The following is a 17,276-nucleotide window of genomic DNA, read 5'->3' on the forward strand; positions in this document are numbered from 1 at the left end:
CTGTGAGCCTTTGTATTTATGCCAAAGGGAATTAGATCAAACCTTCCATGTAGCACAGCAGATACAAAAAAGTATTAATTAGGAGAACTTTGGTATGGCTGATATTGACTGAGGAACAGAGCTAACCTTTCATTTGAGTGGCCTTTCTGTGCCACTTTCTCCAGTTTTCAGCTTATCATGACTGCATTATTTCTTGAGTACTTATAATAAAATGGAAACATTTTAACGGTCACTCCCAAATGACCAACATAAACAGGAAAGATGCCCCTGTGAAACATAATCTAGTAAATGTTGATCTAGGCATTAATATGAATAATAAAGACAACAGAAGCAACTCTTACACTATACACAAATAATACAATTAAACAAGGCAGCCTTATGCAATTTAAAATTATTTCTAATAAAGCAACAAACAACGAGTAGACCTGTGGCACAGTAGAGACTAACAAAAATATATAGAATCATGAGCTTTCATGGGTAAAACCCACTTCTTCAGATGAGTTGGAGTGGAAATAACAGGATACAAGAGATATATATGACAGCAAAATCAAAGCAACAAACAGATCACATTTACCACTTTACACATTATTTGCTCAAAAATACTATAGAAAATTCTACATTTTAAAATCTTGTTGCTTAGTTTTTCATACATACATTTAAAGTTATAGGACACCACACTAGCCACTATATTTATCACATTAGTCACTGCTATGCAGATTTAAATTAATATCTTAGTCCCCCCATTGAGTGTATACTCATGGCTTGCATCGAGGGCATGAGTACTTAGTCATTGGCAATGAGTCTGACAACTTGTGCTATCAAGATCAACGATGTGCTAGTTCAGCCTTGGTAGCAAGGTCACTGGGGAAGCAGACTTGATGATTGATAACACAGCCTCGTCGTCTTACAACCACAGGTGTCATGGGGTTTTGGTCAAGCCCTTCAGCATGATGTAGAGACAGTGTTGAGGAGACCTTGGCCTTGCAGTGGGATAACAATGGCTTGATGAGGGCAGATATTTTATATCTGGATCTGGTTATGCCATTTTCAAAGAGAGGCCTTTCAAAACTTTGTCTAGTTATTTATGAACACAAAATGAAAAGAGGCTTCATTGAATTTTTTTAACATCACCTACTAAAAATAATTTTTTGCAAATGGAAATTTGCAATATAAACAGCCCATCACTTTTGGGTTGTTTTTTTCCCCAGTGTTTCTGAGATTTCCTCTTTCCATTGCAAAACTTAGTTTTGGGAACTTTAGTGTTTACAATTGTAATATACAGTATGTTTGGACAGGAAGTCACATTGATGGGAAATGAATAATTTCTTGAGCTACACGAGGAAAAGCTTGAGAATCACATACACATCCACTGATGCCACCAGAATTTCAAGTGGATGATGAGAATCTTAATGAAATAATAATACTGGAAAATAAGAAACAGCCTTTTTGCATAATAGTCACTCTGCGGTACTTTGACAAACATTATAATACAGAAAGTATTAAAATAATGGGCCAAATCCATTCCTGATATAACTCAATTGACTTCACTGGCATTTAGCCCAATAAGCATGCACATATATGAAGCATAAGAACATGAAGGACAATCTAGGAGGATGTTCAGTATGAAACATGAGTCATATAAAGTGTTATTACACAATAAATAGAAATAAATATAATGTACATTTTGGACAGACCATAGCTTAAACACGATTCTGCCAGCAGAAAGGAAATACAAAATATTCAGTCAAGCCTGGCAACAGCATGTATTTGTGAAGTGACAGGACTGGGTGAAGTAATTCCTGTATTTAGGACTGTATGCTGTCCTTGGTTCACAGCTAGAGACCCCATTAACAGCTGCTGGAGTTTCTCATACCAACAGAGGAAATTACAGAGCCATTTTCATAGTTGGTAAAGTGCTTGGTCTTTCTCAGGATGAAAGATGATCTATAAATGCATCTGTTTTAAAAATTGTCAGATTATTATGAGCTTATCACACATTAAGTGGTGGGCACCTTTGGCTGGCTTGCTGGAAAAGGTGTGTGCCCCTAGTAGGGCTAGGGAGCCAGGGAGTGACTTTGATGCAGCCCAAATCAGCACAGGGACATTGGTTCATTTCCCTTCCCTCCAAGTTTAGCAGAAGAGAGGAGGCACTATAGCAGACCAGATTAGTATAGGAAAAGTCCTATTTTATCTGAGTCATGCAGAGCAGCACTCACTGGCGGAAGTAGTAAAACCCAAGGTTTTGTCAGGACTTGCTGAGGGCATTGTGTAAGTTACTCCATGCTTGGGGGCCTGTGAAGAAATTTTTCCTTCACTGCCAGATGGCCAGGGTGAAATGGATTTTTTTTCTATCTTCTCCACAGCAGTTTGAGGGGGCTTAGTTGGGGCAAACATGACAAGGGAGTTAAGCTGTATCATTGCAACTCATTACATAAATGCGTGGTGGCTGTCCACTGCCCATACTCCATAGGGAAGAGATATAATGCTCCGATAAAATGGATTGGTAAAGGATTTAAAGGAGCAGAAACAGTGTGGGCTGGGACCAAAATAAGAGGGTGGGCTCATGGGAGCCCCCTCAATATATATTGAAATTAATTTGGAATAACCTGCACTAGACACTTTTATTTGCTGGGTACTCCCAGACACTTAAGAATTTAGTTGTAGCCCAATTAAATCACATCCAGTATCCTTCTTCGAGCATAGAACGACAATGTACGGTGTATTTATTAAAGCCTGTAGGAGTTTGTTCTCCTTAGGCCTGTATAAATTAGTTTTTAGATTGTGGACAAATTACATGGGCCTGATTAAAGGGCCATTGAAGTGAAGTAGTAGCTACGCGCTAGCACTCTGCAGCCTGGCAGCAGGAAGCAGGGAGGTCTGTGTCACCCCTTAGCTCCACTAGGGATTAACCAATAAGCAAAAGCTTATAGGTTAATGCTATAGACTACATTCATTCCCCTCCCCCTGCCAGTACATTTTTTAGCAGGCTGGCCAGCAGCCCAGCTCAGTTCTGGCTTGCGCCGGGACCTACCCCAGCTGCAGCTCTGCATTTAAAGTGTATTAGGAGCCATGTGGGCTGGCAGCCTGGCACAGTTCCGGCTCACGCCAAGTCCAGGAGCTCAGACATCGCCCCCCCCCGCCCTTCCCCAGAAAGGGGCTGCTGCCACCCTGCACTGTTGCTTCTGTGTCACAGGCAGCAGCATGGGGCGATAGGCAGCCCGTCCGCGAAGGGAGCTGGTTTTTATACTGGCTCCCCTCGCGGACCAGCTCCCACCCAGCATCCCACGCTGCTGCCTCTGATACAGAGGCAGAAGTGCGGAATGGCAGGGGGCTCCTTGGAAATAGGGTTAGAGTGCACTGGCTTGTGGCCCCACCCTCGGGGACTACAGAATAATTGAGTAACCCATAAGAATGTGAGGTTAATCAACTATTCAATTAACCAATATTAACATCCCTAATCTCCGCCTTACACACAACTAGGTCAGACAGACTTTTTACAATGTGGTGGATTTGCAGAGGGCTCTGGAATGGCACATATTGGACTTCCCACTCTTCTGACTCTGTTTGAAAACAGTTAGCATTGCTGTCTTTACCTAGGTCCCTGGAGGCTGCACACTTGGAAGCCTGGATTTAAGATTAGTTTTTTATCCACCATCTGTTACTTGTTTTTGCAAATGCTGGATTAGCAACCACACACATTTAGCACCTATTCTCTTCCAACCCTCCAATAAAAGTCATGACTAAAGAATTACTTAGAAAAAGATTAATTCCCTGCTCCCTCTAAATACTAATGTGGGGGTTGGTTGTTCATTAAAAACACATCACATGCACCCTTTCACTGTCTCTCCCATAGTCACACATCCAAGTATACATCTTACTTCCTCAGGATTTGTACAGGCTTAGAACCCTGAGCAGTAGTTTTCCTGCACTTGTTACTAACCCATAAGCTTTCCTGGGCTCAAAGTGATCAAAAACACTGACCAGTGCACTTCCATGTTCATTTATTGCTGTTAAATTGTTCCTCCCGCCCAGATAATTTAAAATATAAACTCACCAGCCTGTGAGTCAGTTACTCTTATGGAACGCAGACTCTAGATGGAAAGGGGAACTAGTTTTCAGATGCACAAGAAGACAGGGAGATCATCTCTCATTTTAAGATGATACATGAGTATCCAAAGCACATTAATGGCCCAGCCCAGCAGACAGCATCCACAGTCAGCCAATCTGCAAATGGAAAAGATGGATGCTCTCTGGTAGGTGAGACCCAAAATATATAATATAATGGCAAAATGAAATATTCCTACTTCAAAATTCAAAATCAGAAAGTTTAGTTGATTATCACGTGCATATATTTGTCTAATTTAAAATATTAAATTTAGATATTAAACTGTCTAATTTTAATATTAAAATGAATATAGTAAATATAATAATGGTGCCTTTCATTTTCCAGAAAATAAATCCTGGAATAATATTGCTCTGTATATAATATAAATTTATATTCAGAAATTAGGGATAATCCTACAACTCACAAACCGATTTCAAAACTAGTTAAGTATGTCATCTCTAATTTGTAAAAATACTGAATTTATAATGGTAATCTCCACTGTGATGAGTAACTTTATCTTAATCTTTCTCTGTCAGACCATGTTGTAAATAGATTATTTGCTTTTTGGGCAGATTAGACAATTTTAAAATGGACTTGAACAAAAATTTCTGGAAAGTTTTTATTAGGCAAATTGAAAAGTCAGGGGCAAATGTGGTCATACATTTTCATTTCTATGACTTGAGAGCAGAATTTATCCCAGTAAGTATTATTATATTTTTGCTTTGTGGAGCTCTGAATATCCAGGAACAATTTTAGACAGTTTGAGATGTTCTGTGTGGGTCAAATTAATTCATTTATATTTGATTTAGTACTGTAATTATTCCATGAAAATAATTTTGGCTGATCTTTCGAAGCTTGTTAACAAGGTGACAATTTTTTTGCCAAAATTGGGGCATATTCTCGTTCTCTTAGTCACATAAAATAAAAATTCACTCTGAGTAATCCCACTCAAATCAACGGGAGATATTCCCTGTCAAATGAGAGTAAGACTGGTTTATATATAAACTATGGCCATAAAAATACCCAGGCTACATTTAACATAGTGATTAAAAATGTGTGTGTAAAAAGTAATGTTTTCTAATATGAAATATAAGTAATAGAAGTATAGATTTATACTTTTTATATTTAATAAATAAATCTGCATTTCATTTTATATTATAGCGTCTTTGCCATGTTTAAAATGAATAATAGCACAAAGGTATGTTAACACAGTCTTGAAGTCCTTAAATCTCAATCTAAAATGGGAATGAGATCTGTTTATGTAAAATATGTATTCACCAACTAGATGTATATAAATGTAATGTTGTGTGGTTATTTGTATCAAGGAAAATGGATATTTTTTCCATATTTCAGACATAGTTGTGTTCTCCACAATCTCTGCAAATTCTGCAGAGTTCATATAATTCACAAATGATCGTTTTTTAACCTAAGTTCTGAGATCTTTGCAGGAGCATCATTTACCCTTCTTCCAAAGTTCTGAGCTCGAAGGCAGGCTGCAAAAAACCTCCCAAGTTTCCATCTTCTTGAGTTGCTTCAAATAAAAACAACGAACAGTCCTTTAGACAATACAAAAGGCCACTGCTAAATCTTCCAAAGACAATTTCTAGGAGGTGTTTTAATGTCTCAGTAATTGCAGTAAGATGTAATGTCAGGAATGTAGGTGAATTTTGACATTTTTGCAATTTCAGCTGTTCTTGAACCATACAGCGCAAAAGACATCACTCAATGTCAAAAGACCCTACAGCCTTTTTCATGGATAAACTTAAGTTTTCTGATGGTCGATAGGACAATGAACTCATCTTTGTTGTTAGACTTGGATGTGCCCTGACATTTGGTGGAATGTATTTTAGTAGTTGCAGGAAATATTTTTTAAATTTTTTTCCAAAAAACCCATAAAGAAAGGGATTCAGGCAATTGTTGAAATAAGCGATGCAGATAGTGAAGGGCATAGCTGTATCTACAATATCAACAATTTGGCAATCTGTTATGATACGTAGCTGGATTAATACATCCAGAAAGGTAAACACTTGATGAGGGATCCAGGAAAAGAAGAAGAAAAGTACTATTGACACAATCATCTTAAAAATCTCATCATTTCTGGTTTTGTTTTTCTGAATTTGGTAAGCCTTCTTCAGTGTCTTCCAGATTAAGGTGTAGCTTGTTAAAATTATCAAAAAAGGAATAAAAAACCCCAACATGTTCTTAGATAAACCTAACCCAACAGGCAGTGTTATATTATGGGTCTTGTACCGGAAAGCACAAATTGTCATATTCATATTCTCAACAAAAAATACATCACGGTGAATTAGGACAGGCAAACTAGCCAGTCCTGCTAGCAGCCAGATGATGATGCAAGTTATTTTGGCAACAAGCATGGTGCGCCGAAGTCGGGACTTCATTGGATGTACTATAGCCAGGTAACGGTCAATGCTTAGACATGTGAGTAGAAACACACTGGCATACAAGTTGAAACTTACCACAGCGGATGCTATTTTACATAAACAGTTGCCAAAAGGCCAGTGGTATTCCATGGCTGTGTAGGCTGCCCACAGTGGCAAAGTCATTAGGAAACACAAGTCAGCCAGGGCTAAATTCAACAGAAAGACACTAGCCACAGTCTTTAATTTCATGTAGAAGCAAATGACAATGACCACCAAGCTGTTCCCAAATATGCCTACAATAAAGATGATGCTGTAAACGGTTGGGACCATAATGTATATATAGCCATGTCTTCCTGAAACAGGGCAGTCAACATGGATTCTTTTAACAGTCCCTTCGGTAGACGAATTAAGGTTCATCTTGATTGCTTCAGTCGTGACTTGGTTTCAGGAACAGTATAAACTTTATCTGGGTGAAAAAGAAAAAGCATTCATGAATGAGGATTTTTAAAGGCCTTTTAAAAAAATTAAATTTCAAGATTATATCCTATGTAGCAATGATGAATGCAGTTCACTGAAGGAAATTTTAACTCTGCTTCTAAATGAGGACATGAGAAACTAATCTATTTTTCATTAATTGAACATCTCCATTTGACTCTGTTAAAGTCTGGGATATAGGTCAAACTAGGGCTGTCAATTAAACACAGTTAACTCATGTGATTAACTCAAAATTAATCATGAGTAATCATGATTAATCACCATTTTAATAACACTGTTCAACAGTAGAATACCACTTGACATTTATGGAATATTTTGGATGTTTTTCTATATTTTCGAATATATTGATTTCAGTTACAACACAGAATACAGCACGTAAACTGCTTACTTTAAATCATTAGACTGTTTTACAGTGTCAATATTTGTAAACAAAAATAGTATTTTTCAGTTCACCTCCTACCAGTAATGTAGTGCAATCTCTTTATCGTGAAAGTGCAGCTTAAAAACGTAGGGGTTTTTTGTTACATAACTACACTCAAAAACAAAACAATGCAAATGTTAGAGCTTAAATGACCATTTGGTCATATTTCTTGTTCAGCCAATCACAAGTTTGTTTACATGTAAGGGAGGTAATGTTGCCCACTTCTTATTTACAATGTCATCAGAAAATAAGAATAGACATGCACATGAGGGTTTTGTAGCCAGCACTGCAAGGTATTTTTTTGGGCCAGAAATGCTAAATATTTCTATGTCCCTTCTTGTCTGCACAACATTCCAGAGGACGTGCTTCCATGCTGATGCCACTTGTTAAAAATATGCATGAATTAAATTTGTGAATGAACTCTTTGGAGTCCTTGGATCTGTTTTACCCACATTCTGCCATAAATTTCATGTGATAGTATAGTCTATTACACAGTTAATCACAATTATATATTTAAATTGCTTGCCAGCCTATGCTGTTCATTTTAGGAAAACTTTCACGGCAGATTTGACAAAACATAAAGAAGGTACAGAAAGAATGTGAGATTGCTAAAGATAGCTACAGTAGTGGACCCAAGGTTTAAGAATCTGAAGTGCCTTCCAAAATCTGAGTGGGATGAGGAGCGGCGCATGCCTTCAGAACTTAAAGAGCAACACTCTGATGCAGAAACTACAGTCCAAAATCATCTCCAGCCTGATCCTGGCCTGCATATTTATTCCTGCCTCTGGAAATTTCCACTACATGCATCTGACGAAGTGGGTCTTTGCCCACGAAAGCTTATGCTCCAACACTTCAGTTAGTCTATAAGGTGCCACAGGACTCCTCGTCGCTTTTACAGTCCAAAAAAGATCAATGTTTTGGTGACATCTCACTCAGATTATTAAAATGTACATACGTCATTCTGCACTGCTTTGGATTGTCATCAAGCAGCACATATGCATGTTTTTCAGAATGGTGGTTAAAGCATGAAGGCACATATGAATTGTCAGTGCATCTGGCATGTAAATATTTTGCATCACCAGCTACAACAATACCACATGAATGCTTGTTCTTACTTTCAGGTGACACTTTGAACACAAAATGGGCAATATTATCTCCTGCAAATGTAAACAAACTCGTTTGAGCGAATGGCTGAAAAAAAATAGGATTGAGTGGATTTGTAGAGTCTAAAGTTTGACATTGTTTTGAATGTCTACATTTGTAAGTTCAACTTTCATGATAAAGAGATTGAACTATAGTACTTGTATTAGGTGATTGGAAAAATACTGTTTTTTTCAATGCAAACATTTTTAGCAATAATATAAAAGTGAACACTGTATACTTGGTATTCTGTATTGCAATTGAAATCAATACATTTGAAAATGTAGAAAATGCCCCAAATAATTAAATAAATGGTATCCTATTATTATTTAAAAGTGTGAATAATTATACAATTAATCACAATTATAGTTTTAAATTGCTTGCCAGCTCTATGCTAAACCCTTTAAGTCCTTGTTCAGACAAAATTCCTATTGCAAACCAATGGGAAACGTTTCCCAGATCTTCATATTTCTCTTAGTGTGTGCTGTCTTTTTTTTTTTTTTTATTAATATACCCTTGGCTATATATGCTTATTTAACACTATCCAAAAATCCTTAATTCCTTTTAACCTCCTTGTATTTATTCCATTTAGTTTTATACTCCTCAGGTTATATCTAGATGTCATTCTTTATTAAATCAGAATTTCAGCGCACAAATGGATTTCAGGATAGGGCCTTTGGTTAGTTTTAGGGGGAAGCAAATGTTTTAGTGATGCATTCTGGGAGTACAAACTCACAGGAGTCTTCCCCCGGAGCCTTTGAACTAAACTCCGTTTGATATTAAATGCCTCAATCCTGTAGTTATTTTTTGCCTGGAACTCTTACTGCCTTCCGTGGGAAATTCACATAGAGAATCTCTGTAGAATTGGATTGAGATGTAAGTAATATGCATGGAACACACAGAATATAGCTGTTGCTGCATAGGACCAAATATGAAGTATGATAAAAGTTGTCCATTATATTTAAATTCTCTTCCCACATTTGCTTTCACTGAGCATTGATGTATTTCACCTAGCCCTGATTTGGGATGTGATATAAAGTCAAATAATGAACTAAGGTCTGATAACTCCCACTAAAATCCATAGGAATCTTTCCATGAATTCCACTGGGAGCTGTGTTGAGCCACTATTTGCAATGCATGTCTGATACCAAAGTAGTAACAAAAGAACAAACCCAGCTAAGAGAATCCTCAGTACTGGCCCACAAATAGGATGAGGCAAAACTCGAAGGAACAAACACAAAGCTTCAAATGTGATACAGAATATCAGTGCTGTCTGGAAGGTAAAAACCACTCCACTGCATTGACAAATATCTACATGTTAAAAATTCTTTCCCATCCTCAGAATTGGCAGTCAGCTGCTTTTCTAAGCTTTTATATACCACACTCTCTAGTGGAGAACAGGCTAAAACTGACAACACTAAGACAGAAAATAATACTTATAAGTTGCCTTAATGCATACAAAAAATGAGGAAAAGATATATAGCCATGTTCCACATTTTCCTTTGGTACTGTAAATAAAAAGAAAAGTTTTCATTTAACAAATAATTCCTATATTTCTATGATACTGTCTTTCTAATGTCATTGCAGTAAAAGCTAAAGATAGTAAATTTCCATGGTTCCAAAAGTCCTTGCTTTCTGTTCTTGTTCAGTCATGGGAAAAAAACTAATTTTAGACACCTAAATAAACTACTTTGAAATACAGTGAGAATTTTGTATCTGTCCCCAACATATGTTTGGCTGCTCTCTAGCCATGACAATCTATATGAATTTTGTTTTCAGAGATTTGCTTTGAAGCCTTCTGAGGTTTACAGCGTTTCTCCGAACATGCATAAAAGCAGAAGGTCAGCTGCTCTAAATTGTGATCGCTCCATGGATTTCAATGGAATTGTGCCCGCTTACACCTGCGGATGCTTTAGCCCACAAAGTGTTTATTTTTACAAATTCAAATGATATTTTTCACAACATTTTAATTGTAAATGTCAAACTTGGAAGCCCTTACTCCAGGAATACTATTAAGATGGTCAATAGAACTTTGTCGACTGAACTGGGGCAAGGGCTTCAGGATTTGGCTATCGATAGCTTCTTTTTAAGGAAAGCTAAAACTGTGAGACCAACTTATTCAGATGTCTTTTAGATTCTATACTTAGATGCCATGTTTGTCAGTTCATGTAGTCAATATAATATACTAGACTAGTCACCCGGGGTTGCCTGGACAGGGCTAGCCTGGGGCAGGAGAGGGGTTGCCCCACAGGCTGCCTGCTAACTTCTCCCTGGGGCTGGCCAAAGGGGGGGTGGGGGAAGGTCCGTTGAGTTCTTGGGGCTGCCCACGGTGATGAGGGTGGCACTGCCAGGGTGGTGGCAGGGGCTACACTGCATGTTTAGGTGCCTCTATACCAGTGGCCTCCAACCTTTTTACACCCAACATCACTTTTTAAACGTCAGGGCAAGCCAAGATCTACCTCATCCCTCCCCAAGACCCCACCCCTTCCTGGAGGCCCCACCTTCTCTATTCCCCTCCTCTCCATTACTTGCTGTCCCCAGCCCTTACTCACTCTCACTGGGTTGAGACAGGAGGTGCAGGCTCTGGGGTGGGAATGAGGGATTTGGGTGTAGGAAGGGTTTGAGAGGGGCAAGCTCTGGGAGGGAATTTGGGTGCAGGCGGAAGTGGAGAAGAGGATGCTGGCTCAGGGAGGGGACTCCAGGCTGGAGAGTGTGGGGGTCAGGTGGAGGATTGGGGTGCTGAGCAAACCACAGGCTTGTGGATGTGAAGGAGCAGAAGTTTGGATTGGAGTATATGAGAGGCTCAGGGCTGGGGTGGGGTAGGAGGTGCAGAAGTGTTATGATGCAGCCAGATAGGGGCTTGCTGGTCAGCTTTCATTTTTAAATAAAAACAAAAGGTTTCAACACTGTCTTGATTTATGACAGTGGTGGGGAACCTTTTTTGGGTTACGGGCCACTGACCACATTAAAATCAGTAAGGGACCACGCAAGTGAGATGCAAAAAAACAACCCCTCCAAAAACCCTAATCCTCACTGATGTAGCCCCAACTGAGACACCTTGCTCTCCTGGCACTCCAGCCCCATGGGGTGAGGGAGGAGGGTAGATAGGACTGAGGTTCAAAGCCTCAGGCCAGATTAACTCTTCTGGGGTTCCAGGGTTAGTGGATTTTATGGTCCTCCCTCGGCTCTGGGGTGGGGCCAAAAATGAGGGATTCAGTGTGTGGGACAAAACTGCCAAGGAGTGGGAAAGGGGTGGGAGTGCAGAATCTGTTTGGGAGGTAGGGGGCAGGAACAAGCTAGGGGTAGGTGTTTGGTCAGAGAGCAGGAGCAGGGTGCTGGTGGGGTCTCTAGCCAGAGGAGAAGGGGCAGGAGCAGCTCGGCTGGTATCTGGGGATCTCCAGGGATGAGTATCTCTCAGGCAGGATCTGCAGGCAGTGCTGGAAGAAGCACACATGCAGCTCCTTTAAGAAATCCAGCTGTTCCTTGTATGATCCTCCGCCGCCATCTCTAACCCCCCGCCCCCTGTTGCTTCCCTGGAGCACAGGGGAAGGAAGGGAAAATTAAGAAAGCATGTGTGCTGCTGTGGGGAGAGGAGGAGCAGTACAGGCAGTCCCCGGGTTATGTCAATCTGACTTATGTTGGATCCCTAGTTACGAACGGGGGAGGGGGGAGGGGCGCAGCTAGTGCGGGGTGCCTCCCCCACTGTCGCCACCTCCGGCGGCGTGGGGGGCACTTCCCCCCAGCAGACCAGGGAGACGCAGAGCTAGCACCCCCTACCCCAGCAGACCAGGGAGACACGAAGCTAGCGCTCCCCCCTCAGCAGACCAGGGAGACACGGAGTGGCTTTTCTCGCCGCGGAGGATGTGGGCGGCGGGACTGCTGAGAGGTGCCGCCTGACAGGCGGTTCAGCCGGCGCTGCCCCGAGCGCTGTTTTACTGACAGCCATCTCCGAGGCGAAGGGCACTGGGCGGAACGTATCCAGCATGGGGAAAAGCTGGGTAAGAGCGGAGCGCAGCTTAGAAACTGCCCGCTCGCTGAGGCACGGGGCTCAGCACCCCGCTCTGAACTCCTGCCACCCCAGGCAAGTGACTCCCGAGCCCCCTCCCCTGTGCGGCCAGCGAGGGATTTGCGGGGAGGTGACCAGAGTGCTGCGTGGGGTCGCAGCACGCCCGGCCCGCCTCACTTTTTTTGTCAATGAGTCCCTGAATGAACCTGTCTAATCGCTGTGCCCGGCCAGCCGCTCGGGCACTTTCTCCTCCCCAAGTGAATGAAATCCAATTAACCTGAAGTTGACTTGCCCTCCTTTCGCTGAGCACAACATCCGGTCCCTGCTCTGGTGGGAAACCCTCTCCCTCTGGCCCCTGGCGTGCAGCTCATCAGCCCTGGCTCCCCCTGCTTCTTGCAACGTGATTTCCCCTCCTCCTCTGCCGCGGCCGCGGCTCCGGCCCCTTGATGTGCTCAATGTCCCTTTGAATCAGCCCCGCACACCTCCAGCACCAGGCAGCTCCTCAATGGATACAAACACAGAACGTCTCAATGGATACATTCTCTCGCTCAGCCAATGAGGGTGCGCGGAAGGGGCTGTTGCTGTGGCGACGGACCGGCTGGAACACATTGTGTTGATGAATTGTTAATGAGTTTGAGAAATGTTTGGCTAGAGTTTCCCCTACAATATGTACCAGTTCCGACTTACATACAGATTCAACTTAAGAACAAATCTACAGTCCCTATCTTGTACGTAACCCGGGGACTGCCTGTAAGTGCAGTTCCTGAGAGGCCGGCTCTGGTGCGGAGCCTCGGGACTTGCTGCCTCCCCTCCCACAGGACTCCAGCTCTGGCTCCAGTTTTGCGAGGGGCAGGAGGCTGTAGTGCCAGCACAAGCTCCTCGTTGGTGCGTATGTGTGTGGGGGGAAGGGTGCGAGGGAGGGGCTGGATACATTGCCTTGAGATGGACTGGCAGTGCCTCTGCAATCAACCAGTTGATCACGATCAACTGGTTGGTGCCCACTTCCCTACACAGACCACTGGGCTTCTATACCTGGTGCTGCTACAGGGCTTCTTCCTGTCCCTTCCTGCACACGTTGCTGTTGGCCAATGGAGGGCTAGATTGGCTGCAGAGAGAAGCCCCAGTCACTCTGGCCCTAGGGAAGTCACAGTGTGGGGATGAAGTGGGGAGGGAAGACCCTGGCCCCCATTAGGAGCTGCACAGGGAGGGGGCAGGAGGAAAGCCCCCGCCCCATGCAGCTCTTGCTGGGGGTTACCGAGCCCAAGGGGTAACCCTCGGCCCCCAGTCCTTGTAAGAATCACGTGAGAGGGATGGAAGCCCCTGCCCCTGTTAGGAGCCCCACAAGGGGCAGGGGGCAGGGAGAGGGGAAAAGGGAAGGATGGAAGCCCCATGTCCCAGCAGAAGCTGGGAGGAGCCCTCAGTTGCACAGAGCTACTTAATTTGTAAGGAGGGCCCTGTGCTATGAGGCATGGGGCCAGCATGGGAACCCTGCCTGGGGACAGCAACATTCAGAGCCCCTCCATCAGTTTAGGCACTGTCTTATTGGTGCAGCTGAGGTCACTCTGCAGTATGACTGTCCCTCCTTACAGCCTTTCGGTGTTATGGTAAACAATCCCAGTCCAGGCAGATCCTGTTTTCCTGGCACAACCAAATCCTGATCTTGCTTTAAATTAGGATAAGAGGAAGCTGCATACCAAATTAGGTGGTCTTAGCTCTTACCATTTAGGATGAGTTCTTGAACAAAAAGGATTCACAGACAGATAGAACACACGCACACATTTCTAAAATACAGTAAACTTCCGATAATCCGGCACCTTTAGGACCCAGGGGGTGCCGGATTATCAGATATGCCGGACTATCAGAAGGGGGGGCTATGAGGGGTCTGGAGTGGGAGGGGATGCCACCCCAGACCCCTCATAGCCCCCCTTACAATAGTTCGGCTCTGCCCCAGGCGTCCCTGATTCAGCTGCTGCTGGTCAGTTTCAGCAGCAGCTGAATCAGGGATGCCTGCAATAGAGCAGCTCGGGTGCTGCCGGGTTGGTCCCGCAGCGCCGAGGGGGGCGCTATGGCACCAACCCAGCAGCACTCCAGCTGCTCTTGCCCGGGGCTTCCTGGAATCAGCCGCTGATCTGTTTCAGCAGCGGCTGAATCGGGAACCTCCGGGGCAGAGCAGCTGGAGTCCTGCCGGGTTGGTCCTGCAGCGCCATCCTTTGGCGCTGTGGGACCAGCCCGGCAGTACTCCAGCTGCTCTGCCCCAGGCGTCCCCAAGAGCAGCTGGGGTGCTGCCGGGTTGGTCCCGCAGCCCCGAGGGGCAGCGCTACGAGACCAACCCGGCAGCACCCCAGCTGCTCTGCTCCCGGCTTCCCCGATTCAGCTGCTGGTCAATTTCAGCAGCAGCTGAATGGGGGAAGCCTGTCCGGCTGCCCCAGCACTTCTGGGTTCCTGATGGTGCCGGACCATCAGGAGTCCCGGAGCATTGGATGCCGGACTAATGGAGTTTTACTGTATATAGCCAGATATTCCTTAGGCTAGAATGTTATCTAAATATGTTAATTCAGGCTAGATACATATTTTGTTGTATAGTATCTGCTCTCTAACGTTCTTTTAACATAGTAGTTTTAAGATTTATTTCTTAGGACTATTTAGAGGTTATAAAGGCAGAACTGAGTAGATCTTACAACTTCGTTGTCTGTTGCATTCACCAGAACTGTAAGCATATAAACCACTCATAAATTATTATCCCAGCCATTTGGATTGGAAATAAGATGTTTAATTTACAATGGAAAACAAATATGCAAAGACCAGGGCCAGATTGTTTTTGTCTCACACCGAAGCCTTTAAAAAGATTCAGAGGAAAGCACAGTTCCTGTTACTACTTCGATTAATGCCTAAATATGGAGCTAGGTGCTTAAATTTAGGTGTCCGACTGTGAAAATTCTGCCATCAGTCTACTAAAAACATGTCCATGCTGCGTAAATACCTGCAAGTTGTGTGAAATCTATTTAATGGGGCTCTTTTGGCTCTGCTAGCACTTCTGTGGTGTGCAGGAACAACTTACTTTTTAATGAGTTAGAACCCCATGAGCAAATACTAAATTATAAGTGAAACAAGCAGAATGTTTTCTTAACAGACCACACACTAGCAAGTTTATAGAATGTTTGCTTCCTCCCCCCAAAAACAGCATACATTGGACATGTCTATAAAGGATCTTAGTGGACTATCAAACCTAGATTGGGCCCAAAACGCGTATTAGTAAAATGTCAGTTTCTTAAAACTGCCTTTAAAATGCTAAGTCAGTATTACAAAAATGTATATGCCCCCCAATGTCAAACCACTGTGACATTATAACTACTTGGCTTCAAAACATCCAAAGAACAGATAGACCACAGGGCTGTGTCTAGACTAGCCAGTTTTTCCGGAAAATCAGCCGCTTTTCCGGAAAAACTTGCCAGCTGTCTACACTGGCTACTTGAATTTCCGAAAAAGCACTGACTTCCTACTGTAAGAAATCAGTGCTTCTTGTGGAAATATTATGCTGCTCCCATTCAGGCAAAAGTCCTTTTGCGCAAAACTTCTGAGCAAAAGGGCCAGTGTAGACAGCTCAGATTTGTTTTCCACAAAAAAGCCCCGATCGCGAAAATGGCGATTGGGGCTTTTTTGCGGAAAAGCGCGTCTAGATTGGCCACAGACGCTTTTCCTCAAAAAGTGCTTGTCTACACAGCCTTGCAGTTTGTTCTGTGGGGTTGTGAATTGCATCATGCACTGAAGTGTTGCATAGTATTTGTGGTTTCCAGATTTTCAAGAACATAAGAATGGCCATACTGGGTCAGACCAAAGAAGGTCCATCTAGCCCAGTATCCTGTCTGCCAACAGTGGCCAATACCTGATGCCTCAGAGGGAGGGATCACAACAGGTAATCACAATAGGTAAACGTGATCCCTTCCGTGTCACCCACCTCTAGAGAAACAGAGGCTAGGGATACCATTCCTACTCATCCTGGCTAATAGCTACTGATGAAATTAACCTCTATGAATTTATCTAGCTATTTTTTGAAGTCTGTTAAAGTTCTAGCCTTCACAGCATCCTTTGGCAAGGAGTTCCACAGGTTGACTGTGCGCAGAATGAAGAAAAACTTCCTTTTGTTTGTTTTAAACCTGGTGCCTATTAATTTCATTTGGGGTATGTCTACACTACAGTTTTTTTTTTTGAAAAATGGCTGTTTTTCCGACAAAACCTGAGTTACGTCCACACTGCAATTGCATTCTTCTGAAAGTAAATCGAAAGAACAGAAGGATTTTTCCAGCATTGGTAATCCTCTTTCTACAAGGAAGAAGCCTTTTTCCAAAAGAGCTCTTTCAGAAAAAGGCATGTGTGGATGGGGAAGAGGGAGTTCTTTTGAAAGAAGAGGTAAGAGGAAAAAGCACAGGTACCCTGGTGGCCACTCTATCCATGGTAATCACAGCTTAAATGTGAGATAGCATCCATTCAGCATGGATCTGCTTTCAAAAAAGCAGATCGCTTTTTCGATGCGCTTTTGTGTGTGGACCCTCTCTTTCAGAAAAAGTTTTTCAGAAGATCTCTTCTGAAAAATTTTCTTCCGAAAGAAACCTACAGTCTAGACATAGCCTTGGTGACCCCTAGTTCTTATATTGTGGGAATAAGTAAATAACTTTTCCTTATTCACTTTTTCCATTCCAGTCATGCCCTCTATCATATCCGCCGAGTCTC

General features: G+C 42.8%; 1 protein-coding gene across 3 annotated transcripts in view; it reads right to left on the reverse strand.

Moving 5' to 3' along the window:
- Positions 1 to 376: 376 nt before the first annotated feature.
- AGTR1 (angiotensin II receptor type 1) overlaps positions 377 to 17,276 on the reverse strand; it is a 67,551-nt gene continuing 50,651 nt past the window's right edge. For 2 of the 3 annotated variants that reach the window (XM_075937685.2, XM_075937683.2), the window contains exon 2: positions 377 to 6,952. In XM_075937685.2, the coding sequence (XP_075793800.1) occupies positions 5,824 to 6,903 (1,080 nt within the window). In that variant the 5' untranslated portion in view covers positions 6,904 to 6,952 and the 3' untranslated portion in view covers positions 377 to 5,823. Of the gene's footprint in view, positions 6,953 to 12,825; positions 13,203 to 17,276 lie in introns of those variants that run through there. The other variant, XM_075937684.2, reaches the window with a different exon arrangement.

Source organism: Pelodiscus sinensis, chromosome 10, assembly GCF_052426305.1.
Source record: "Pelodiscus sinensis isolate ZL-2025 chromosome 10, ASM5242630v1, whole genome shotgun sequence".
Lineage (NCBI taxonomy): Eukaryota > Metazoa > Chordata > Testudines > Trionychidae > Pelodiscus > Pelodiscus sinensis.